The sequence below is a fragment of the Alosa sapidissima genome, chromosome 24 (assembly GCF_018492685.1).
Source record: "Alosa sapidissima isolate fAloSap1 chromosome 24, fAloSap1.pri, whole genome shotgun sequence".
NCBI classification, from domain to species: domain Eukaryota; kingdom Metazoa; phylum Chordata; class Actinopteri; order Clupeiformes; family Clupeidae; genus Alosa; species Alosa sapidissima.
The window spans coordinates 12,607,645-12,634,951 of NC_055980.1; the positions used below are offsets into that span (position 1 = coordinate 12,607,645).

General features: G+C 41.3%; 1 protein-coding gene across 1 annotated transcript; it reads right to left on the reverse strand.

Annotated features, from left to right (window-relative positions):
* LOC121699958 (carbonic anhydrase 1-like) lies at window positions 1–27,307 on the reverse strand. Its single transcript, XM_042082531.1, has 9 exons — window positions 27,214–27,307; window positions 13,223–13,283; window positions 10,292–10,312; window positions 9,371–9,544; window positions 7,028–7,185; window positions 6,787–6,876; window positions 5,761–5,839; window positions 5,461–5,627; window positions 1–767 (listed from the first exon to the last, which is right to left on the reverse strand). The coding sequence occupies exons 2-9, from the start codon at window positions 13,281–13,283 to the stop codon at window positions 582–584; spliced, it is 936 nt and encodes a 311-aa protein (XP_041938465.1). The 5' UTR covers window positions 27,214–27,307; the 3' UTR covers window positions 1–581.

A 27,307-nucleotide genomic window follows, 5' to 3' on the forward strand; every position in this document is an offset into this window, starting at 1 on the left:
TAATGTCTCAATATTTATTGTTGATCATATATCATCTTATTACAATGTCCTTGAAGATAGTACCATAATTTATTGATATCAGTGAAGAATACATTTGTTTACTTCTTTCCTCATTTAAGGGCCGGTCACACCAAGAATGATAACTATGACCCCAACGGTATCTTTGTCATGTTGTTATCGCTATAGTTTACGTATGGACGTTGTCATTCATGTTAGCTAGAGCGATACTTATGTGATCGTTATCCTTCTTGGTGTGAACTGCCCTTTACAATATTAATGTTCTACAAACTGCATATTAATCAATATGATCAGTTTACAATCCTGTTCCCACTTCCATTTACAAAACATCAATAAATAAAAATTCTAAATATATACTCTAAAACCCGAAGTAGTGATTTTGGCCTTACACTGTATTATTCATGCCAGACATATCATACATTTTACTCCACAATTTATTTAAGGTTTATCTATTTGTATATATTTTAAAATCAGCGTTTAGCAGCACTGTTTTGGAATGATTGGTGCTGTGTGATATGGTGCAATGAAATATGATAGACAAAAGATATACAAATGCAATCATTCTACTGTATCTGGTTCATCCACAGAGTAGCAAAGAGGGACAACAGGACCAGAAGGAGGGAGAAGAGGCATGAGGGGGGAGAAGAGGAGTGATTCTCGGTCACGGTTGTGTACACGTGTCGGCCATTTAGTGGCTGTACAGGCCGGGATACGTTATTCAACCCAGTCATTTTGGAAAACTTCTTTATCTGAGAGAGAGAGAGATGTAAATGATGAGATGCAGATATAGTTTATATATATTTTATTATAATCTCAGATTTTGAGATTGCTTTTTCATTTCGACATTATGAATGAAGTGAAATTATATTTTGTATTGAGCACCCTCACCCTCTGGACACCAGGAATGGAAATGTTTTGTCTAATTCTGATTAGATCACATTTTTAGAATTCTTTAGGTTAATGACCTCAAATTAAACAGTATAATCTAGTATGGTATGATAGCACAGTGAGACACACACACACACACATATACAGTATCTTGAGCTCTATTGAAATGTATGAGGCCAGTTAATCTTGGTCAAGGTCTTGTGCATTCTAAAGGCAGACAGACACTACAGAGGAAATCTAAAAACCCAGTCAAACCACTTGCACTGCAGCAATAATAGACTGGCATCAGGCCACATTCCATCCAGCTGACACAGGTCCTGTGAAACTCCCATAAAGGCTATTACAGTACCCCTTGCTACTGTAACCAATCCGTTGTCTGTTGGAGTGCAGATACTTGTCACATTCCTGCAAGGGGCCTACGGAGAGGTCATGAGACAGTACCTTCCCATCACACTACTGGAGACAGATACACAGACACACAGCACACTTTCAAACACATTGACCTGGCAGCCATTTTGAAAACTTTGAGAACGCCTTTGAGGCTCATTGAGGGGTACAAAAACCAGCAAGTTGGACTTTTTTTCCACTCTCGATGAAGTAATGTGTCTTTAGGAAAACGGTGAAAGGTTTGACCCCTAAAAGATTTCTTTCTGTGGGACCAGGTACATTTAGGTACACAGCGGTGTGTACACCATTGCCACTGGTAGAAATTCATGGGCAGCCGTGGCCTACTGGTTGGCGCTTCGGACTTGTAACCGGAGTGTTGCCAGTTCGAACCCCGACCAGTAGGCACGGCTGAAGTGCCCTTGAGCAAGGCACCTAACCCCTCACTGCTCCCCGAGCACCGCTGTTGTTGCAGGCAGCTCACAGCGCCGGGATTAGTGTGTGCTTCACCTCACTGTGTGCTCACTATGTGCTGAGTGTGTTTCACTAATTCACGGATTGGGATAAATGCAGAGACCAAATTTCCCTCATGGGATCAAAAGAGTATATATATACACTTATATATACTTACTTACACTAAATTCCCAGAAGGGCTGAGTGTGTACACATCAGGCGCGTTCTGACGTTCGGGGTGAATAAGGCGAATAGACTGGACTTTATGCATTTTCTCTTTTTTTAATGAAAATGACCAGTGCACTATAGTATGTGTGACCCAATTTGGCCTGATTCCCCCATAGGAATCAGGCCAAATTGGGTCACACTCCTATTAACACCCTCGTCTCCGTTGGAGCCTGAAATCACCCGGTAATATTAAGAGTGTCCCAGTCTGCCCCCGTGTGTGTGTGTGTGTGTGTGTGTGTGTGTGTGTGTACACGGGTGGACACACATGTGTGTTCATGTGCTGGTGAATACAAGTGTGTGCATGTGCGGGAGGATACAAGTGCGTGCGTGTGTGTGTGTGTGTGTGTGTGTACACGGGTGGACACACATGTGTGTACATGTGCTGGTGAATACAAGTGTGTGCATGTGCATGTGTGTGCGGGAGGATACAAGTGTGCGTGTGTGTGTGTGTGTACACGGGTGGACACACATGTGTGTACATGTGCTGGTGAATACAAGTGAGTGTGTGTGTGTGTGTACACGGGTGGACACACATGTGTGTACATGTGCACACGGGTGGACACACATGTGTGTACATGTGCTGGTGAATACAAGTGTGTGCATGTGCATGTGTGTGCGGGAGGATACAAGTGTGCGTGTGTGTGTGTGTGTACACGGGTGGACACACATGTGTGTACATGTGCACACGGGTGGACACACATGTGTGTACATGTGCTGGTGAATACAAGTGAGTGTGTGTGTGTGTACACGGGTGGACACACATGTGTGTACATGTGCTGGTGAATACAAGTGTGTGTGTGTGTGTGTGTGTGTGTGTGTGTGTGTGTGTGTGTGTGTGTGTGTGTGTGTGTGTGTGTGCTCATGAGGCTGTGCTTTCCAGACCACATATTCCACACACCGGTCCTGTTCTGCACAGACACTCAGCCTAATCTCTCTCACTCTGCCATTCAAAATACAGCTTTGACTGTGACCCCACTCAGCAGGGACAATGTCTCAAGCTAATGCATAGCTGTGCTTCCTTTGTCTGCAAATGTACCCTCAGTAGTAAATCCCCCTTGAAACTCAAAATGTCAGTCATAAAGGTCTTCTAATCCTGACTGATCTTAGAATGTATGTAAAAATCACAATGAGTCACTCATTTGATGGAGGCGATACCGTGTTGCCTGTGTGTTGACGCAAACGAGTGCTGGTAAGCATGTGAGATCAGAGGTATGATCAATACCCACATGTAGCTAGAGACAGGGTGGGGGGGGGGGGCAAAAGTACACCCTGTACCCCAGTAAGAAAGACAAAGCAAAAAGAAAGTGGAATAAAGGAAGAAAGATCATGTGTGGAGTGTCCAAATCTGTAAAACTGACAGACCTGCACTACTTGCTCCTTAAAACCATTCCAACCATCCAAAACATCTCTATGTTAGGTCTTTTTTCAGCCACCAGATATATTATTACTGATTCTAAGGAGTTTTCTGGCAAGCAATTACCCTATGTCAATGTCCACATCCTGTTACAAAACACCAACAGGGTCACAGCTAGGTTGTCTTATCTGATGAGAAGTTTAAAAACAGAAAAAAAAAAACAGAGTAGGACATGCCACCTGATAGCGTGACACCCCACATGTGAGCAGAGAGTGAGCCAGAGAATGAGGAAGGAAGGAGCGTGTGGCGCGTGGCAGTGTGGTGTGTGGCACGAGGGAAGCCCGTCAATAAAGAGGCTTTGTGACTGATCTGGCCATGTGAAATGTTTTCAATTCATTCCTTTTTTATTCGGAAAATCTTGACGGAGTCTGATATTACAAGATTGATCATAACTACGGCAGATGACAATTTTTTTTTTTTTATTCACTTGAAGACTGCGTTGATCTGTACTTGATGTTTACGAGGGACGGTCTCTGCTTTTCCCAATGTCCCGATGAAATAGCCTAGGCGTACAATATATGCGCACGGTAGGCCTAGGCTTTACCTTGACACACGCACACAACAGACATAGATTTTTCATAGAAATTGATTGCTTTTAATTAATTTCAACATATTATTGATTGTAATAGTCCATATTTCATTTCAATTTCACAATACAAAAGAAATAGACTAAACGATTTAGTCTGTGCCATTCTCAATTTCACAACGTAACTCATTTGAACCAGATCACAGTCTCAGATAGGCTATCCTCAGTGTCAAACACAATAATGCATGTAGTATAACTTATACACAGGGGAAAAAGCACTAACTGGCAGAAATTATAAGCCATTGCAGCCAAACTATGTTCTAGTATTGTTGAACCGTGGAAAATTAATAGACGAACAATTTTGGAGTTTGCACTGAGATGTTGTCGGGTAGCCATTGAATATTCCGACATCAGAGATTGCTAACAGGTGTTTCAAAATATCTGGGAACTTTCCGGAGCTCTGAATGGCAGAGGATAGCTACAGATCAGACAACACAATCATTGTAGGCTGCATTATGGGCCATAATTTATGGCTTTGTCAATCAACATAAAAGAGGTGAAGCGCAAGTTCAACAGCAAACAGGACTATTCAGCACATATCAAACCATATAGACCTGGTGATGAATTTCCATTTAACTGATGGGTGGTTGAGTTTAACTCCATTACGTTTCTAAAAGGAAGTCTCACAATACTGTAGTCATTTAGCAAGGCATGACCAGGAATATAATACTGGCAGAGATTTTACTCACGGATGCATCACATATACAGACTCTTGTGTAACATGACCTTTCACTTCAGTAAAGCCACCTGTCGCTTTATGTTAATCTTACATGACAGTTGAAATTCCTGTAAAACAAGAAACTCCCTCACATCCAGATTAGAAATCTCGCTACACCACAGGCAGTGGCATGTGATAAAACAATGTGTTGCATAGATAGCACTGCGCTGATGAAACACTAGATTGGAAGAGTTAAGAGTTTACCTTAGCTGAACACCGCAGTGGAGGGGGGGGGGGGGGGGGGGCATATTGTCAGTCTTTTCATGCACGGTAGGGTTGGAACTGCAAATTCATGTTTACTCACTTGGAAAAATAAACATTCATCAACGATAGGACATACTTTGTGCATACAGCCGCTGATATCATATCTCCAGCTGACTTAATGAAATAGATAGTTCCTTTGGAATATTCATGCTTACTCATTTGGTAAAAGAAACATTTATCAACGTTGTGATATAATTGGTGCATACAACCGTTATCATTTTGACTGCTTAGCAACTGAAACAGGTAGGCCTCACTATGTAAACACTGTCTGCATGGCTTGCCTAAGATATTTTTTTTTTTTGGCTACTCACGAATTTGTGTATTGTTAAGAACAAATACAGGGCTTTGATGTTCAAAAGTATAGCAATATAGCAAGAGAGAAAATCATAAATACACTTCACAAATGTGAACCTGTAACTTGGGAGATCAATTATAAAATTGTACCTTATCAAATCTAGCATATGCTTAACATATGCCCCCCACCCCCTACCCCGAAGTGCGACTTACCAGATCTTCACTGATGCGGATTGGCTGTTGAAAAACAGTCCAAACCACAGCCTCATCACATCCAGGCCTGGTCAGTGAGCCATTGTAACGGTAGTATTTGGTCAGGTCGACGTCCAGCAGTAAGTCATGAATGGAGATGTTCAGTGCGGAGAGACTTGCGTTATCACCTAAATGGGAAATAGGAGGGAGACCATTCACCAACCAAGATTACATGACTATCGTACTAGGTCATAAGAAATGAATGTTTTATGTTGATGATTGAACAACAGATTAAAGCAATATCATAAGCCCATGGCTCACCCTTGTTTGGTATTTCTGACACAAAGTCGGAGAAATTCTTCCAGACTTCAGGCATGCCTGTCGCATCCCCTTCCATCACCTATGGTCAGAGTAAATCTCATAGTTATGGGCCCTGGGATTGTACCCTCAATGGGGCCTGCACAATGAAGAAAAAAATGTTACAGTTCCCTGTTGGAGTTTCTTAAGCTTTCTTGGGCTTCTTGGTGGCTTTTTAAAGAGGATTTGGAAAGCGGTCATCCCCATCTGCTCTCTTTCTATGTACAGAATAAGATGAAATATTTTCAAAATAGTTGAGCATTGCATTTTTCCACCACAAAATAGGCTAATAATTTCATTCATTGCCCTTAGTGACAGAATTCACCAGTAGGCCTACCACGTTTCACCTATTTCATTTGCTGCTGTTGTCTTGTCAACAATGGCACGCAAGTCATAGTGCAATGGATGCAGTTGATGCTGTTGGAGCTACATTAGTTTGCTTTCAGTAGTGGTTAATTTCTTAGTTAATTTGTTTATTATGATTTTGCTCACATTAGTAATATGTATTTTGGTGATATTCTTTTGCTCGTTATTTGTTTAGTTAATTGTTTTGATTTATATGTGTAGTCTTTATTTTTCCGTTAGTAAATTAAACTAAAATATTTGGTTTAGACACCTGGGGGCAGTAGTGGGCACAGGTAAAGGTGAATATAGGTAGGAAGTAGCAGGAGGCCTGTATGCACCTGGGTGGTGGGCACATGGTTTTTTACCAGCGCGAGAGATGCCGTGTATTGTTTGCTGCAGCTGGAACTAAATAAACTAGCCAAAAACCCGAATCCAGCCTGGAATTGATTTTATTTCTTGCCTGCGTACATTACCTGCCCAGGGTGCCAGAAGTTGTCGTTTGATTTAAGTTTAATGTTATTTTGTTAACAAACGGCCACTACAGATGCTATGCTGTGTAATTTTCACCTACTTTGTCTACAAGCAATTGAAGCATATTTTAGCAACACTGACCCCATGTGGTACTAATATGTTACTACAACTTACATCAATAAAGAATCCCAGCACTGAGAGGCCCTCCGGATCTGCTTTGGCCTGAGTTGTGTTATAGCCTTTCTTCAGACTGACAATATGCATCTGAGAAGACACAAACACACACATACATGCGTGCGCATGAAAAGTCAAAGAACAGAAAGTCAAACACGCCAATATTTGGCATACCTCTTCTACCTCATACACTCACACACACACACACTATAATAATTGAAATGTAAGCCTCCTCTCTGACCTCCATGGGGTATCTGTGGCCATCGATGGAGTGCTCCGACCCAGGAAAGTGCTCGAGGTCCTCCCGTCCCCAGTGGAAGTGAAATTGAATTGTGGAGTACTCGTGAGTGAGACCTCCGCCACTGACCTCCACCACACCGGCCTCCAGCTTACACTTCACTATACCAGGCAGAAAGACAGAGGGGAGTTGGCTTCAGACATGGCAATGAAGTTTGTTTGCTTGTTTGGTTTGCTTGTTGTTGTTTGTATTTTTATATGACAGAGAATAGTGTACTCTTACACCTGACAAGGACACAAGGAGCCTTTTTATCAGTGTAGTGCTCCCCTCTGATATTTAAACAGTCAAGAGTGGTCTGGCAATCTGGACGTTATGGAAAAGTCCAGAACGGCCGTGAATCCAACTGCCATAGGCCTGTCTGAATATGCTTCATCAGTCAAGTAGCCTAATCAGTGTCTAGCTCTCCAAATAAATGTTTCACCCATGTCTATGCTATCAATTATCAGTAATTTGAAAAAGAAAACTAGCAACATTTCCACCATCGCGTTCTCACGATAGGAGGCCAATGAAAAGGCTACAGTGTCACCCTAATACTTGTCCACGAGCGTCACCCATTGAGAGTAAAGCGTCACCAAGGTTGCCAACTCTTGATGACAAATGTCTCATTACCTCACGCCACACATGCCTTTTTGCATGCCAACCTTCTAGTCTAAGCGAATTACCCGAAAAAGGGTCAAATGTGGCAGTAAATAGAGCAAAAGCATATTGGTATCATTTGAATCATTTTATGTAGATTAATTGCAGGTGCCTACAACACCAATCCTTACAGAGAAAAAAATGCAGAGCTTCGAATGAACCATGCAACGATTACTGCCCAAAATCTTATGCTAGCACATTTGGATGTAGCCAATATCTCCCATGCCGGTGGAAAGATACACATCAAACCTGGTATATTATTACTCACTGATTGGGTATAGGCAGAGAATGTCTGGGGAGAACCGCCACTCTCGGGAAACTTCCGGTTTCTGAACTGGTTGCAGTTCTGGTTCTGGTTCCACATGAGGGCGCTCGCGACTAAGTGCAGAATGAATGGAGGTCTATGGAGCTGTACCCCTCAAATCCACTTTTCTCAGGATATAATTTTTTGCCCAGAAATTTGAATGTTTCATGCAAAAGAGGGGGCAGAGATAACACACCGCTGAGTATTATATTTTTTGAGTCACTTATTTGTTCTAAAAAGCTTTTCAAATGAGTCAATGACGTCATTCATTAGCAGAAAGCTAGTGTGTTGTGGGCAACAACGACCCAACCTGTAAGAAATCGAAAGGACGCAAGTACTCGTTCATTCAACTTTTGACCTATAATCCATATTGATCTTGCAGAAACCACAATCCAATCGATTCGATTTTTCAACGACAACCAGGTGAAAGAGACATTTCGCCGTCTAGCTCCATAGACCCCCATTGTTTTCCGTAAACTGGCTCTGTATACAGTCTATGGTATAGGCTACTGAAGGTCTTGGGGTGAAAGGTCAAGTCAAATTAAACTGTGCCTATACATTTTCAACCTGTATAGCCTACACAAAAAAAAAAAAAATCTTAAATCGACAAGAAATCAACATGTGCGCGATAGATGATACACATCATCCGTTTCACTAACAGAAATTGGTTCCAACGTCGTCCCTGCCTCTCACATACACATTTGCACTTTTGTTGGTAATGGCGCTTCAGTTTTATTTGTTGTCCTTGCGCAAAACAGACAGGTTGTTGCCTCATTATTGAATGACAAAGAATGAGTCGCATTGTATACTTGTCTAGCTTGCTACCACAACTACCATATTATTTGTAATAGGTCTAACCCGTCCATACACATCTTGATACACTGTGCACCAACCTGATCAAGTTGTAGACTTTGTATATGTGCAATGTCTGTTAGTCTTAAAAAGATGAACAGATACTCAAGGCCATTTATTGATAGATCCCAATTTACCATAATGATATGACGTTCCTGTTGGTTTAGGCTACTTATATGAATGAAGGTACAAGGCATAATAATTAATCAATAATAATGATTTTTGTCAAATCTGACTGACTATTTTGCATGTGATACATTCTCACAATATGATTGTGCCAGTGTGCCAAGGTATCATGTTTGACTGTGTGTGTGTGTGTGTGTGTGCGAATGGTAATTAGGGCCCATTTGGAAGAAAGTCCAGGGGCTCTTTTTAGTCCCAGTCCGTCCCTGCATGCACACTTGTGTCATATGGCAGTGCAAATTTAGCGCACACACAGACTGCCCTTACCTGCAGCCATTTCTGTGAGTTTATCTGAAGTGTACATTGTTTACCTGAGTATCCATTATTGAGGAGTAGTTTCATGGTTTGCTTATTAGTAAAATTGACCAGGTTGAATTCCTTCAGGTCGTTTCTGCCCTTGACGTGTTCAGTGTTGATGTTGATTGGAGACTGCCTGTCCCTATTGCAGTTGGGATAATGATCGCCCCAGTAAGAGGGAGTATTCTCTATACAAGTAAAACAACGGAGGGAATCAGAGACAAACTCACATCGAAGTCACCTTCTCTACCAAACTAGGTGCACATTAATAACAATTAATCACCATCACTAGCCCAGACATGTGTGAAATAAAGATGCTTTATTGCAAGTCATGATTTTGTTACATTCAGGAACTGTTAATTCATGTTATCCTATTCTTAATTAATAATCAACCATTAACATAAGTCTAATTTAAAAAGAAGCAGTATTAAAATAACTTACAGCGTTTCCCACAGAATTGAATTCTATTTGTGGTGGTAGGTGGGGGTGTTCCCAGTTTTTGAACAAATTTGCACGTCGTGGTTATGATGCTAACGGATTTAATCACGATTTAGCCAGTCGTCTTCTCTGCCAACAACAATACTTGCAGGATTTGTAATGTTTTCTTTAAACGTGCATGCAGGTTTGTTGAAGGACAGACAAAAGGAGAGGCTGTGCAAAGGTGCACATAGCTCTACAATGAAAGGATTCCATTCAGTTTAAGTAGTACAACATAGAAAATCATTGTGTGGTGGTCAGTGTTGATGTGGTGGGCCGCCACAAATAAGTCAATGTATGGGAAACACTGAACTGACTTAAGTGAATGGAACCATGCTTTAAAAATATTGTAAAAGGAGTCAGCATATAGATTTCAGTCAGAGAGTAAAACTAGTGAAGATAGACTTGAATTTTAGAGAATCATGGCAACTGTACAAAATGTTTCAAAGTCAACATACCACATCTTGTATAACACCAATCTGGGAGAAATAGAGAAAAGAACTTAATTTTGTAGAGAGTAGGCTATACATACAGAATTCACTGACAAATGCTCTCGTATGAACTCGGAATAAACAAAATGGGATTGTGGAGATAGTTTTGTGGCTGTCATGTGACAAGCAGTCTACTCCAGGGGTCCCCAACCTTTTATGTACCATGGACCGGTTTGATTCCCATTTTTTTTTTTTTTTTTTTTTTTCACGGACCGATGTGGGGGGGGGGGGTTTCCATGTTCCGTGTTGTGCATGCATTACTTGAAAAGAAATACCTCCAGTTATGTATGAACAGTGAAGGTAACGAACTCTTAAAAATGTGAAAAACGTGAACTTGAAGTGAAAATTGAACAATATGAACTATGAAAATTAAACAACTTGAAGCTACATCTATCAAGTGTGAACATGCTTAACAAAATATGGGAACAAAACATGGGAACTAAACGTGCATTACAAATATAAATCAGTGGGAGCCCTGTGCTTGTTTTCCTGCAACCAGAAGGTTTCATCTGGGGGTGATGGAAGACAGTGACCCCCTCAGTGTGTTTGAAATGTCCAGTCGATTGCGCAATTTGGTCTTAGTTGCAGTCATTGCCGAAAACCTGGCCTCGCATAGATACGTGGTGGGAAATGGTAGCAATGTTTTCAGCGCTTTTACGGCTATCTCGGGATATTCTGCTTTGGTTTTCATCCAAAAACCCGCCAGAGAGGTTTCCTCATAGCCTACACACTCTTAAGACCACCGTCATTTGCAATTTCGATCAACTACTCTTCCTCCTGCGCTGACAAGTTAAGACTATTCGGGATACTGACAAATGGGTTGCGGACCCACTCATTGGTTTGCCGTGGATCTTTGGAGGATGGGAAGTAACGCTCAAACTCATTTGAAAGCGCAAAAAGGTGATCGTGCACCAGCTGCGAGAGAAAGGGCCCTGCCTCAGTCTCTCCCAAAACCCCCACTACTGTTTGAAACATATCAAATACACCCCGATCCACTCGTCGTACCCACAAATCAAGCTTGGCTTTAAATGCAGCGACTTTATCTGCCAGTTTAAAGACAGTAGTCATTCTCCCCTGCAGTGACAGGTTGAGGTCATTAAGCAACCCGGATATGTCACACAGGTAAGAGAGTTTTGACACCCAGCCCTCATCACTAAAATATGCAGCTAACGGTGACTTTTTCTGTAAGAAATCTCTGCAGCGGCTCTCACAACTCAAACACTCTGGCCAGTGACCTGCAACCAACTAACTTGGATAGCGTACCACGGTGAACCACGGCCCGGTTAGGAATGTCCCGCGGCCTGGTGGTTGGGGACCACTGGCATATAGCATCACCATATGGATTAAGCCTAGTTCTAGACCGAAAGAAAACTTCAATGAAAATCTCCACTGAAAATGTATTTAAGTGCATTTAACTTTAATCTACTTTATCACCCGGAGAGAAGAAATACTCTTCTCTGATTGGCTGGTGTGGTGGCTATTGGCTATTAATTCTGAATAACAGGACACCGTTCCACATCAATGCTTATGAATGGTAACTATAACAACCATAGTAGCACTACGGTTGCAGGCATCGCAACAATGGAATCAACTGTAAACAAGCTAACTGTCCATGCTATCGCTGCTATATGGCCAATGGAAGTTGTACAACAAGCTGAACTTGAGCTTCTTTTTAAACGAAACCGCGTGTTTCCTTTGCAACCGGGTGATAAGCGGGATAACGGCCTTCGAGGTGTGTCCAGTTATACGGAATTAATGGACTCGGGCGGAGGCAACTCCCCAACGCGCAGTTTTTTGCCACTCGCCCTCGTCCATTAATTCCGTAACAGGACACCTCTGCCAGAGAGGGTTCAAGCGGAGCGAGAGGCGCAAACGTTCGACAATTTCCGCGTTCGATTATTGCAAGGGGGAGGGGGGGAAAATCCCCCTTTATGCAGACCAGAGTAAGCCCTTGCTGCACTAATGTCAATGGAGACTTGTGGAATTTTACCAATAAATTGGTCATTTTGTCTTTCTGGATTTGTTGAGGGTTTTTTGGAAAATTGTGTCATAATCTCTAAGTGTTTGGGATCATTTCAAGCCTAATAGTGTAATTTTTTAGTGTTCGGATTTGTAATAAAATAACTTAATATTAGACCATGCTGCTGCCAGTTACTGTCCGGTTGTTATCATGCTAGCTAGCCTCTTAGCTAAGGTAACATTTTAAACGGAGAAGTGTAATTTCTTTGAAATGACAACTAGCTGAATAACACTACTGACATTAGTTAAAGTGGATAGTTTATGCTCAAGCGAATTTGCAACAGTATATTAAGTTTAAGCGAAGTCCTTCAACTACTAGTCACTTGTTAGCGCATAGCTGTATTGCCATAGCTACTACCATCCACTTGTATAGCATTTTAAGCTAGCGTTAGCTAGCTAGCTAGCTCAGTTCACATGACTAATTAAATTATTCATATCATGTCCTTAAGAATGATTAATTGGTATCATACATGATTATGGACAATAATACTGTGAACACAATTATGTTTATCTGTTGTTATTGCTTATTAAGAGAGAAAGTTTATTTAGTGACGTAGGGTGACACTCCCACTTATGCAGACCGGAACTGTCCCGTTTTGCTCCCATAGTAACAAATTACGTTGCTCTATCTTGCTAGTAATCAAGGATCTTTGCCTCTGCGGCAGTTATCCCTTACTTAATTAGCCTAAGCGTAATTCACTTGAATCTACCACACGATATACATCCATTTCATAAAACGTATGGCAATTTTAGCATAAGATATCTGGAAGGTATGACAGAAGCATATAATATTTAAAAGAGACATTTAGATTGTGTACATATTTTAAGGAATTAGAGAATAAATGCTTTAAGGGATTACAATGACTTAACCCTCCTCACCATCTGAAGCTCCAACAAGGACAACCACATTCACAACCAAGAGAATGACTGACAAGTTCATCTGGGGATAGAGAGAAAGAGCAAGAAAAGTATCAGTGTTTGTGTGTCTACATCTGAGCCACACACAAACCTCCTATTTTACTGGGAATTGAAGAATTGACACTGAAGTACTTAATAATCTTAGTCTTTCTTGCCATATTCCCCCCAAAAAAGTGAATCAATCTTCAGAGAAAGACAAACTTGCCAGGTTGCTAGGTTACGGGGACGCTGGCGAGACACGCCGCTCCGTCTGACATGTTTTTGTTTGTATTTATGTAATGTTCGTAATTTTATGTAATGTTCTGTTATTTTTTTGTATTTATTTTTCTAAATGTAATCACTTTTTATTTATGTTATTTTCGATCGTTTTTTTGTTATTCTTAGTCCTTTTTTGTGATTAACAAACTCGGCTGACACCATCAACGTCAAGTTAACGTTAACCAGCTTCCATTGGGCTGATGAGCGCCTTGGCTAGCCTGCCTTATATCTCTGAAGTCCCTCATCCATCCGTGACGCTGCACATCCAATGTCTGGACGGAGGGATTGCTCAGCAAGGGTGCCTAACTTCAATCTGCAGCTGCCATGACCACCGAGCTGCGGCTGACATGCGAGCTGCCATGCTAGCATATACCGGTGCCTGGAGTCTGGATTGAGTGCTAAGAAACTCTGATGACTGCGTCAACCATGAAACAACAAACGGTCACTGTCTAGGACCACCGAGCTGATAATCAGCAGGGTCGCCCATCACAAATTCGGACTGTCTAGTCCTTCCAGTGCTCTCCAGACTGCCAGTGAATTCTCCGGGTTGGTCAGTTATAAAGAACTTTGTTGGTGTTGCATCGTGAAGACACAGCTGTGCGCAGTTTTCACGCGGGTCATCTTTGCCCTTGGACATTCAGCCGGTTGGAAATTGGACTAATTTTATTTTTATTTATTAATTTGTTTGTTGTATGTCTTGGTGTCACGGGTATGCTGGCGACTACGCCGCTCCGTCCGGCATCTTTTGTGTTTGTCATTTCTTAAATGTATGTCTTGGTGTCACGGGTAGCTGGCGACTACGCCGCTCCGTCCGGCATCTATTGTCTTTGTTAGTCTGTGTCAATGACAATGTCTTATATGTGGAACGCTTTGGGTTGCACTCTGTGCATGTTAAATGCGCTATACAAATAAATCTGACTTGACTATACCTTTTTTTTTTTTTTTAAATGGTCTTGAGCACACCGAAGGCCCAAACAAATAGAATCCAAATGCCATGACACTATAATAGAATCACAATGACCTATTCTTGATAAAGTTCTGACCAACCACTGATGTAGCTAGTACTGTAAGGGAGGAGAGAGATAAAGGTGGAGGGGAAGACAACACTGTGTGACTGAAAAGACACAGGCAGCCCTCTGATGAAGTGAAAACACAGGAGAATAGGGGATCAATAGGGGCCATGAAACCAAAATGTACAGCTGACACCAGCAGACATTCTCTTCAACCTTCAAGGGGCCTTGAGAAGACTGATACCACTTGTAAGCTGGTATAGAAAGTTCACAATTGAATGTTCCTACTGTCATGATTCTACCCGAGAACCAGGCTCACTGAAAGTATTAAATCTTCTTCAGAGCAACACCTTTGTTTGCCCATTCTTACTGGCAACCTATATCTTGCTTTTTTATAATGCTGTGATAATGTCCATACAAATTTATGCTCATCTTCCTTGTTCCTGTTAAAGTTTACACTTGACACTTAAGACAAACTTAGAACCAGTGTTGTAGTACTCGAGTCCGAGTCATTAGCTAAATTTAGAGACTCGTGACTTGACTTGGACTTGAGCACTGATTGACTCGAACTTGGACTCATGCATTCGCACTCGCGATGACTCGTCGAGGACTCAACTTTTTTTTGTTTATATATATATATATATATATCTCAAGGCTATAATTGTAGTATGTCATTAGGCTATAATTTGCTATATGATTTTAATATCTAAATGATTTGTAATGCTAATTTTAGTTCAAGGGAATGTTAGGCTACTGCTTTGTGTCATACATCGCAAGTCACGTCATGTTCACATGCAAAGCAAACTAACGTTAACACCAAAATGCCTGGAGACATGGCTGCCGCCATTTATATGCAGTATTGCCAGGCAATATTAGTTTTCATACATGGCATTACCTATGATTACACTCAGCCTAGGCTAAACATCACACACTGCTGCTGGATAGCTGATCATCGTGACTTGGGCCTAGTCCACACGTACCAAACCAATCTTTTTTTCCTCCGTCTTTCCTGGAACCGTATCAAGAATATTTGCGTCCAAACGGATCGATCTCAACACGACTCAACACGTTACTTCATATCCCAGGCCTATAGGTGGCACTGTTTCTTTACAGAAATTGACCAAATCTTGCGCTGTAGGCTATACAAACAGACAGAATAGGCTACGAAGAAATGGCTAGTGCAAGGAAACCAGAATTGTTTGTGTGGACTTATAGTGAACTGTCAACTGTAAAACTAATAAACTTAATTTTTACGGTTTGTGAAGGGTGCAGTCCCATCCATTATTTGGCTAACGCAGGTAAAAAATAATTTCCTTCACTTTCTTTGGTTGTAGGATAGTCCGCGATTCACATTAGTTTTGGTTATCACCGCAAGTGCAAAGGCTAGGCGTACCCAAGTTCTAGGCCATTCCGTCGCCACATTTATAATATTGCTATAATACCTTTGTTAGTAACAGTCGATACTTTTGCGCAGAGGCGGACAGAGTACACAGCTTCCTTACTTGAGTAAAAGTACAGATACCCCTGGCTAAATTTTACTCAAGTACAAGTAAAACAGTCAGATGTCTACTTAAGTAAAAGTACTGAAGTACTTTTTTTTTTTTTTAAAGTACTTGAGTATCAAGAGTACAAGAGTAATTTTCTAAAATTACTAGATTTTCTAAATAATGCATTACTACTGCCACAGTGCTTACATTTAGGTACAGAAATGTCCTACATGGAGTTATGAAAAATGTTAATACCTTGGAGAATGTAAAAGGAATTGAAAGTAAAATCAAGTCATTTCCATCTTTTTACCATGTTGCCAGGGACGGGCTGTATTTCAAATACAAAATACTATTTTGTAATTGAAACACTTGAAGCGAAAACTGTCATTAACTTGTTCAGCAAATTGAAATAGTCTGGCGAGGTGGGCCCACGGGTTGGCACATTCCCGGCATCCATAACCTGCTGTGTCTTCATCCATTGTTTCATCCATGGTGTCGTCTCTTATCTAAATCTGACCATGGAGTTGACTTTGGCGAAAAGCTAAAGGTGATTGCTGATAGGCTGTCCCAATCAGTGGTGCCTGCACAATCCAATCACGTTTGAGAGTGAAATAACAAATTGAGGGTTTTTTTTTTTTGTTTTTGTTTTTTTAGAAGTAGTAACGGGTACTCACGGTTATGGATAGAAATGTAGTGGAGTAAAGAGTACAATATTTGCCTCTCAAATGTACTTGAGTAAAGTCATGAGTACTCCCCCAAAAATGATACTTAAGTAAAGTACAGATCCCTCAACATTGTATGTACTCAAGTACTGTACTCAAGTAAATGTACTCCGTTACTGTCCAGCTCGTCTTTTGCTTGCATCAAATCGCGCAGTCGCATTTAGCGCGCATCCATAGGCTTAACATGAGTTCTAAGGGTCTTTGTATGCTCATATCTGACTTCACTTTGAATGCATTTATTTATGTTGTAAGACATGTAAAATAAATTAATGACACCGGAGCAGAGACGGTTTCAGATTTTTCCACTCTGGGACCAGGTTTCAAAAAAGTGCGGTTTCGGGCAGTGCGTTTACAGAATTCGTTTGGACGCTCGGCCAAGACAAAGCAAAACCTCTGCGTTTAACCCAAAAAGGGTCTCCATGTGGACGGGCCCTTGGTGAACAGTGTTTTTCCTGACTGACGCGAGAAGCGAGGTTCCATTCATTCATTTTCATTTGGGGCGTGCCTTGCCGTGCTTCTGTCTGTTAATTTGCAGCATAGTGCAGCAGATTAATGGCATATTTCAAGAGAATCAAGGGCACGGGAAGGGGGGTGCTGAGGGTGCTGCAGCACCCCCTGCTGGCAGGAGATATATTTTTTTAAATAATTACTAATTCGCTGTCTGACATTATTTATATTTTTGTATGCGAAATGATTAGTCAGATAGCAAAAAAGGGTTACGGATAGGTTTGAATATAGGCTACTAAAAATTAACAGTTATAGAGATCAACGTGAACGTGAGTCAGTTACTGTAAGAACCGTAGCGTGGTTTCATCTATGTGATAGCGATCAAGTGTAGCCTACGGTTGATATAGGCCTACATATTCTATGCGATTTACACGTTTAAAAAAAACATGGATAAGCTGAAAGAAACTTTATAGTAGGGGGGCCTATGTGTAATTTGGGGGCCTGTGGGATTCGCATGTTAATTTTTGGAGAGTATTATATCTTTGTTCTAGGGGTTCTTAAGAGTTAAAAAAAACAAAAAAAAAAAAAGTCTCAACATGTCATTTTTTTTGAAGGACCCAAATCAAAAGGTCAAATTCAGAAAAGGTCAAATATGGTGTTTTGTCCATAAACCTCACATTGCTGGTATTATAGCATTGGGTTTGGTGCCTACAAGGTGTGCAAAAGTGGGCCACATAAACAATACAACATTATAAAACATTTTTAGGCTGATTGATCTCTTTAACAAGAAATTGTGCCAAAAATTCTCGAAATTGTCCGCTAAAAAAATAATACTTCAATATCAATACAATCAATTCATGCCTATTAGTGTGCTTGAGTGTAGGACTAGCCAGCTCTGTCAGTTCTTGTCTACACCCATTCAGAGCACAAAGTGCAGAGATCTCTGTTTAATCAAGTTTAATAAACTTTTACATAGTACCAGCTGAAGTCTGTAAGGCCTTCCGTAGCTTATGTAAGTGTGATGAAAAGAAAGGGTAAAGGATCAGATAGACAAACAGACAGGTGTGTGTGTGTGTGTGTGTAACAGAGAGAAAGAGAAAGAGAGACACTACCAGCATGGATGGATTATGAACTTTCAGGCCCCTGGGCCCAGATGTATTAAGGGCCACCCACTAATTGTTGCGGGGGACATTTAAAAAAAAATATTTGATGTGATTTCCTATATTCAGGTGCATTTTGGGGATGGCCAATACTTTAATTCAATCAGATTCATAATCTATATGTTGATATGATGTGTTGATATTGAGGCAATGATTCCATGCAATGGCTTGGGCCCCCTGACTCCTTGTCTCCCCTGGGCTTGGGCCCAGTAGGCCCATGCAGTAATCCATCCCTGACTACCATTGACAGTTGGCTGATAGCTGGCAGTGATAGAATTTAGAATATCGAATAACCTGAAGCACATAGTGCTCTGTTCTTCATGGTTGGTGATATTAGTGACCTTCTAGCCTTCTACATTTGAGCAAGCACATTTTCATAGTCCATGGTGGCACAGTCTAGTTAGGTTATATTCTGAGGTGTGTCTTTCTGTTAGTCAGGTGATGGCACACCTATAAAAGAAAACAGAAATCCAAAAGAAACAGATTTTGGGCTATGTATCCAGTGGCAGATATGTGTGGACTGGTGAATGAACCATCACTAGAGACATATGCCAAATGTCTTGTTTTTGTCCATTAGAGAGTATAGAGATGGGGGGGGGGGGGGGGGGGATCACAGATCAGCCAACGATTACATTGTTGCAGTGCAGTTATCTTACAAGAGAACAAAGCAGTTTGGCACAGGAACTGCTACAAATCCACCTGTAACAGTGAGCATCTGCAGCATGCTAAGATTCGCTACTAGAAATCATGTGAAGCAGGCAGGACTTCAGAAAAGACGTGGTAGACCATCTTCTGAACCTGCAGCAACACCTGCAACTGCATCAAGTCCATCTAGAGGGACTTTGTACACTTGTTCAGCAGCAGCTGCTGCCAGCATACATAAGTGCTTCTTCTGTCAGAAGCAGACAAAAAGAGTCTTCATGAGGTGTCCTCTTTCAATGCAGGCAACCAACCAAGAACTATAAGTAATATTTTGAAGTCAATGACTTAACAGGTAGTGTAAAGATGCTAGGATGGGGAAAATATGTTCATATTTTTTGTGTGTGTGAGCAGCTGCATTTTGAATAAACTGTTAGCTCTTTAGACAGGTATTATTACAGCCAGCATAATAGCATTGCAATAGCATTGAAATAGTCTATCCTTGAGATGACAAAACATTAATTTCTTGGCATCTGGTAAGGAGAAGGACTTCCTTATCTTTGAAATGTTCCTTAAATGGTAAAATTAAGTTTTGGTGATCTGTTTTATGTGATTACTTAGTGCTAGGTCCTGGTCAATTATAACTCCCAGGTTTTTAACACTTGTGGATGAGGTCAGTGGAAGATCACTATATGTAGCCTGTGATTTGGATAGGATATCCCTCTTCTTTTTGAACCTAAAACAATGAATTCTGTTTTATCGGAGTTCAAAAGCAGGAAATTATTCATCATCCATGTCTTTATAGCTCTTATACATGTGTCAAGTTTGGCTAACAGGGTTAATTCATCAGGTTTTATGGAGAGGTATAGTTATGAATCATCTGCTAAACAACAGGGGCCCCAGTACTGAGCCTTGAGGCACTCCATATTTTACCATAATCTGGGTAGATGGTTTATTATGGACCTGTACAAATTGTTGACTGTTAGGAAGGTATGATCTAAACCAAGCGAGTGCCCAGTCTTTGATGCCTATCAAATTTTCAAGCCTAAGTAGTACGTCATGGTCTATGCTGTCAAAGGCAGCGCTGAGGTCCAGGAGGACCAGTATAGATACAAGGCTAGGTTTTTTGTGGGAGAGCTTAATAACAGATGTCTTAAACGACTGCGGTACATGCCCTGACAGAATTATTTATAATCTAGAGCAAAACATTATCCAGGAAGGGGAGACCAGTCTTCAGAAGGTGAGTACAAATAGGGTTTAGTAGACTAGTTGTAGATTTTGATGAGGACATTGTGGAGGTGAGATCTAATATGTAGTGTATATGTAAATGAATTAAATGTTGTTTGAGGTCTCATCTGTGATTCAGTGATTTTGCTATCTTTCAGCAATGAAGTAGGGCTGGGCGATATATCGGTATTACGACTACGACCGATATATTTTTGAAAACGATATGTAGTTGAGACAATATCGTAATACCGGTATTATGTCAAATAATGGGCCATTTTATCAAAGCCACTTGCTCTGTGTTCAGACCATTCAGATAGCCGCAGCTCTGCTGAACTGTGTGTGCGTGTGCACGTTCTCCCTCGCAGCACTAAAAAATTTCAAACATGACGGACACCGAGTCAGATTTTGTTTACCTTGATCAGAGGTTGGTGCTGATGCCTATTCCGTCGGCACATCAACGGCTAGACCGAGAATTCTCGTTGTGAAATCAAAATTCCACTGGAGCTCCAAGCGGTTTTGTACACGCAGATTTAAGTTACAACACTGTTTACAGCTCTTCGACTTACGGTAAAATGTAATTTTTGGTACATAGCCTAGCTAATTTAAATACACTGATGAATGCTTGCGTTTAGCGATATACAGTAGCAGATCTAAAGTCCTCAGGGAGACAACCTACACGCTGATTTTATTAAGAGGATATGCACGCGGGGACTCGCGAGCAGTTAGGGGCATCATTTTTTATGATTCCTGAAACCAGGCGCGCCTACAGGTGTACGTCCGTACGCACTGTGCGTACCATCACTCAACAACGAGAGAAAATTTACCGTGTGTGTGTATAGTCACACCATATTGGCCTACCATACCTTTCCAACTATGCACAGTATCCCATTAGTTGCATGCCATCAGGCTATTTACAATTTTCTATTAAGTAAAGTTAGTGAGCACTTCAAAATGAACGCGCACACATGTTTGAGCAGGAGAGAATACGCACGCAGGCACGCATAGGCTACTTGTTTTCTTTTACTCGGCTTTCTATATGGTTATCAGCACACAATGTTGAGCTAATTCAACTCAATACTCATCATGGATATCACAAGTTTAAACAACGAAAACAGAAAGGATGGAGGCAGCAAAGCTAGAGGAGCTATTCAAGATAGGCAAGGTTGGCTAAGCAATTGGTGTGCTTGTCAGAACGACTGCATTACAGCTGTTTAAAGCCAGACGTTACAGTACGCTATAACACAACTAAAGGTAGCTTTAGCCTGTATAGGGATGTATAAAGTTGCCCAAATGAATAGGTAATTGTAGACGTTGTTGCATTATTGCATGTGGATGTTATGCTATGTATGCACGAACATAAAGGAAAAATACTGTCCACACGTTTTTTCTTCTGGGTGGGGGGGGGGGGGGGGGGGGGGGGGGGGGGGTGATGGGTGTGCGTTAGAGTGTGGCTACCCGACCCGAGCCAGGTTCGGACAAATATTTAGAAATTGTAGTCGGGTTCGGTCCGGACACATGGGGGCGATATGCATTGGAAGCTTTACATTTAAATTCCTTATTATGTTGGGTAACCAACAGGTCTGCTTTACATGATGCAAACGTTTATTTTTTGAGAATAAAGTAAAATGTAAAAAAGACCTAATAGCTTTCTTCCTGTGTGCAAGATGTTTATCATGACAACGCATTTCAGGCATGCAGCCTGAAATGCACACGCGTTGTCACGACTGCATAAACAAATGGTTATGCACATAAGCACAGTCTTGGGTGACATTAAAAAAAAGTTGTTAGCCTATCAGGAGATTTTAAGATTATTTGCGTTGCATACTGTGGTAAAGACATAGGCTACCGGTAGGCTATAAGGTCGTCTCATTCAACTGGATGAGGATTTCCTTGAGTTGAACCAATTAACGTCGATGCTGCATATCAGTGACAGAGGCACTGTAGTTTCAAAGACTGTTGCAGTTCATTTCACGACTTTTCATCAATGGTAAGACAAGAATTCTATTTCAATATGCTATGTTTGCTTGGGCCTCTTGTGTTAATGTGCGCTGTGTGTGACCTGCGTGCGTGCACACTCATCTGATTCTGTAGACAATTTGTTGTGCGTTACGTTTAATGGGCTAAAAAGACAGGCTATCCACAAATGTATAATGCTTGTGTTGATGGTTGTCATAATTTGTAACACTCAATCTGAAAAAAATCCACCAGAAGTCACCATTTAAGGAGTCATTTTTTCAACATTTTCTTTTTTTTTTGGGGGGGGGGGGGGGGGGGTTCCTACGATCAACAGCACCGCTGCTGGAAAAATTTCTAGGGGAAACACCGATCATTTGTGCCTCATTCATCTTTACAACAGAGAGAAACTCCACCTCAGAAGGATTGAGAAAGAGTCAGAGTGAAATGGTTCAACCAAACATCAAACCTGGGACATTTTCCCTGAGGCCCCTCTCATCGTCAGCAAACTAAGTCAATACCCTCCTGTTCTGACCAGGCTTGTGCAAAATTCCAGAATTGAATTCAAACTGCCTCTTTAATTCCAATTCAATTCTTGAATTTCACTTGCATTTCAATTAGTGCTGGGCGGTATGACCAAAATGCTGTTTACAAAGAGCCACTCACTTAAGGTGTTTTGTGTTTACCCTCACTATGCCTTGAGTCCCATCTGAAACACGGTTTCACGGTATATGACGGTATTTTTCCCCCCCATGCATAATCAGATGTTCACAGCATTTTCTACAGGTTGAGAGAGGAATTGCTGCAGTACATTGACTAAGGATGGTCTATTTTACTGTCATGATGTAGAATAGCCACACTACTGGTAATGCACTTTTGCATGGCCCCAGAAAATGATGCTGTTTACAAAGAGCCACTCATGATTCTAATGAAGAATCTAATCAGAATGCAAAGACAATTGCAGTCAATACAGAACTTTTACTGTGCCAATTTCACAAACATCTTGTATCAAACCAATACAAAAAGTGGTGCAATAATTATACTTTTTTGAAAATTATACATACAATTTAAAATAAAACCTCTCTGCTAATATGCTTACTCTGTCAAATAGGCCTATCAGAAACATGCCTTATTGTTATTGTGTGGTTTATATGACATTAGTGGTAGGCTAACATTAACTTCATGTGGATGTGGATGTCTTGTTAGCCTGCCATGAGCTTCGGTTCGGTTCGCTAGGCAAAACATTAACAAAAAAAGTTTGTTTTGGTGCACTGATGACAAGTCAGGATCATTTCTAACTAGCCAGCTAGTATTGCTCAATGCATGTCGAACATGCTTTACTTGCTACCTGGATAATTTCAGCGAATATTCTTAAGGTGAGATGAATGATAAGGAACATTAAACTTCACTGTGTTCAGTGGGTTGCTAACTAACGACATCATCTACTAGCCAGCTAGTTACAGCTGTTGAACAATCTCAATAGAAAGTAAATCCAGTGACGGTAAATCCAGAAAGGGTTAAAGCGGAGCTGGTAATCAAGGATCTTTGGTAAATCCCTTTCAATGCAGTATCCCTTAACGTTTTTCCTCAACTAAAGAAACAATTTAAGGTATCCTGTGCAACACCCTTAAATAAACCCCTTACCTAAGGAGAAATTAAGCCTTAAGGGTCATACTTCAGGGGAAAAACTTATGGTGTTTTGTGTTTACCCTCACTATGCCTCGCAGTGGCACCATGCGTGCGTGTGGGGAAAAAAAAGAAAGTCCCATCTGAAACACTGTCGCGCGGCGTTCCAAATGTTGTGTAATCAAATACACCGGTATGGCAGTATATTAAAAATTCATATCATAACAAAAATATACACCAGTATACGGTGTGAACCGGTATACCGCCCAGCACTAATTTCAACTGAGGTAGCAAACAGGAAGCAGAATTGCAATTTGAATTGTGCACAACCCTGGTTCTGACTGATAGTGACCTGGAGATCCTTGAGAAGTTTGTGGTCCTGCTGTATGATCGATCAAGCAGACTTGACATGTTTGCCCGAAAGCAGAGGCCCTATGAAGCCATTCCTCCAACGAGGGCAGCTCTGCTTCAACACACTAAATGTGCTGCATATCAGGCAGGCAGCATATGGGGTCAAGCAACCCAGTGTCAGCCAGGAGCAGAGAGTCCTGCTGGCTGGGGATGGAAAAAACTTTGTGAACAATGGGGGGGGGGGGTCTTCTGGACAACAGCTAGCCAAGTGTGGCTGCAAATCAGAGTGCCGTGGAAGATGCAAATGTTTTAGATTGGGGTTTTTACTTGCACAGAACTGTGCAATTGCAAATGTGAATAAAAAAAGTAACTTTGCAGTGGGCGAGAGCCGATTTCCTGATTCTGGACCGTGATGTATATGTACACCTTCCTGGATATGTTGCCCCCAATACAACACTTGCTGACTGCCAAGCAGGGAGGCATTGGCTACCATTTTTAACAATCTTTATTATGACTCGGCAGGGCACAACCTCTCAATCTCAGGCTGGACACTCTAACCACAAGGCATTTGAGCTGGTAAAAATGTGAATAGAACTTGTTCTTTTTTTCAATCCTTCCTTTTAACTCAGTCCCAACAGAGTACACTATTAAAGCAACACCCACCTTGATGCCTTGAATTTTCGCGATTGCCTTTTTCTAAAAGTGTGGCCATTGTGGCCCACTTGGAAAAGGTCTCCATCTTGACATTTTTATTGGCCATCCAGTTTTTCCAAAAAGTGGCCTTAACAGAATATTTGTGGCATATTTTCTGTATCACTTTTTGGAAACAGTGGCAATGAACAAAGGAGACCTCTTGAAAAATGGTTTCCATCCTGAATTTGAGTGGCACATACCTTGAGTGTTCCTTGAAGAGTATTTCTGCCTCATGTTATGCTTGCATGCATGAACAATTAAAATGATTAATATTCAACAGGAACCGTGGCCATCTTTAAAAATGGTGGCCATCTTGAATTTTTGAGGGACAAGCATCTTTTTCCATGAACATTTCCTTTAGAGAGTATTTGTATTAAATTGTAGCCTGGCTAGCGCCACCACTTCTCAATGAGACGTGGTCTGGGAACCAAACGTTCATTTTCTCGTATTTGAAAAAAATGCCCAGATCCGTTTATTGGGTGCCACGGATGTCTATCAAATGCGTCTGTGCATAGCTCATCATAGTCTTGCTTTCCCCCCTGTTCTGTGATTGGTTCCCTATCTCAGGCGAAAATTTGCTCCATGGTCTCCAGGCTGCCTTAGCAGCGTGAATCAAATCGCGCGCAAGGCAGCATGGGAACACCCAGGCTAATTAAATTGTATGTTTGACAGATAAACTGACTTAACACAAAGTTAAACCGTTGCCAATGAAGAGAGTCTGTGGTAAGATTGAGCATTTACTGACGTGTTCTCCTTCAAAGACATGGTGAAAACTGAACAAGTACAAAATACAAAAACATTCAGTGTGTGTTCTTACAACAATGTAGCATAACTTTGTTGCTTTAAACAACGAATCTTTCTCTGGTATCCTGGAAGTACTGAGCAACACGGAAATGTCATCAGTGCCTGCCTTTCAGCACAATGAAAACGTGCTGGTGTACATGGCTGGGTACATTGGCAATAAGGTGGTGGGCAAATTTGGTGACTGTAATGCATGTTCACTTTTCACAACAGCAGCTTCCATCATCACTGATTTGAGGTACACTTTCCGAAAACAGAAACAATACACTGACCTCACTTTGGGGGAGAAAGGCCTAAAAGTGCCCAGCACCGAATTAGTAGATTTACTCATAGCCCTGGAGTCAAACTTTAGGAGAAACATCAACTCAGTCATCCACACAGTTGGTCTGGGAAGGAAGCTATTGAATAGCGGCATGGAGGTGTACAACAGTGAGTGCAGGGAAGTTGTGTGTAACAAGGAAAAGTGCAAAAACACTCGTGTACATGATTAAATTATTCCATAGAGTCAGAATTCATCACATATTACGGACTCAAAATCGACAACCGTCACAGCCCAAACTAGCCTAGAAATCTAGACGCGCCCCTAGCGCTAGTCTAGCAACTCTCCGTTGGCTTGTGAGCTCCAGAAATCGAAACTTAATCAGGCCTTTGAAATCGTGTATAGAGTCGTTTGGTGGGCTTAACATAATGATTGATGGCAGAGTTACAACGGTTTGGCTTGAATTCCCTGCTACTTGAAAACAAATATCCTATTGCGTCCTATTGCGTGCAGAGGGAATTTGAAAGACAACTGATTATCCCGCCCCGCGGACTGAGCACTGCGAACGGGGAGTGCCCAGACCCTACATTTTAATGTGGGTCTGGCTCGCCAGGCTAAGCCCAAACAGAAACGCAACAGAAATTTTTTTAAGCCAAGTCATCTTTAAATCTGTCAATTAAATCTCTCTTTATGTAGCAAATGTGCGTTTTACAAAGTTCTTACCAGTTGAGATTAATTACATTTTATTTGTAATAAATGTGTGCACTTTACTTGCACAATGTTTGCTTTGTTTTGTGTAGGCCTAATGCCAGCAGAAAAGACGTGGTGATCTACTCAATCACCAATTTTATTACTATTAAATATTCTCTTGACTAAATGTGTTGTCCCTTTCATCTATTGACTGTTGATTTACTTTTTATTACATTCGTAGGCTGGAATGCCTCGAGTGGCGGCAACAATTGTGTTTAAATGTAGCGTGCTTCAGTCTCTGGCAAGTTCTGGCAAGGCGGCAGGCGACTAAGCAGAAGAGCGACGTGTGTTGGTTGGACACGCAACAGTTGTATACATAAGAAACACCCAGTAAATCCGTGCAAATAGTAGGTTAAAATGTTATCTCCCGTCAGGCCTAGGCTAAGCTACTTTCAAGATGATTGTGGCTGAAGCAAGTCGGACTACATTTGCGACATGAACATAAAGACCTGCTTGAGTAGGCTATATAAAGGCAGCATATTCATTCATAGCCTATCACGAAGGGTAGGCCTCTGACTCTTGGTGGACTTTAAAACGCCTAGATTAAAAAAGTTAAAGCAGATACATACCTTCCAATATCGCCTGTTTTCCGTTGTAGCCTATGTTGACAGCTGCTGGACTGGACGGTGGAAGAATAACGCTTTTTTTTTAAACTCTCAATTA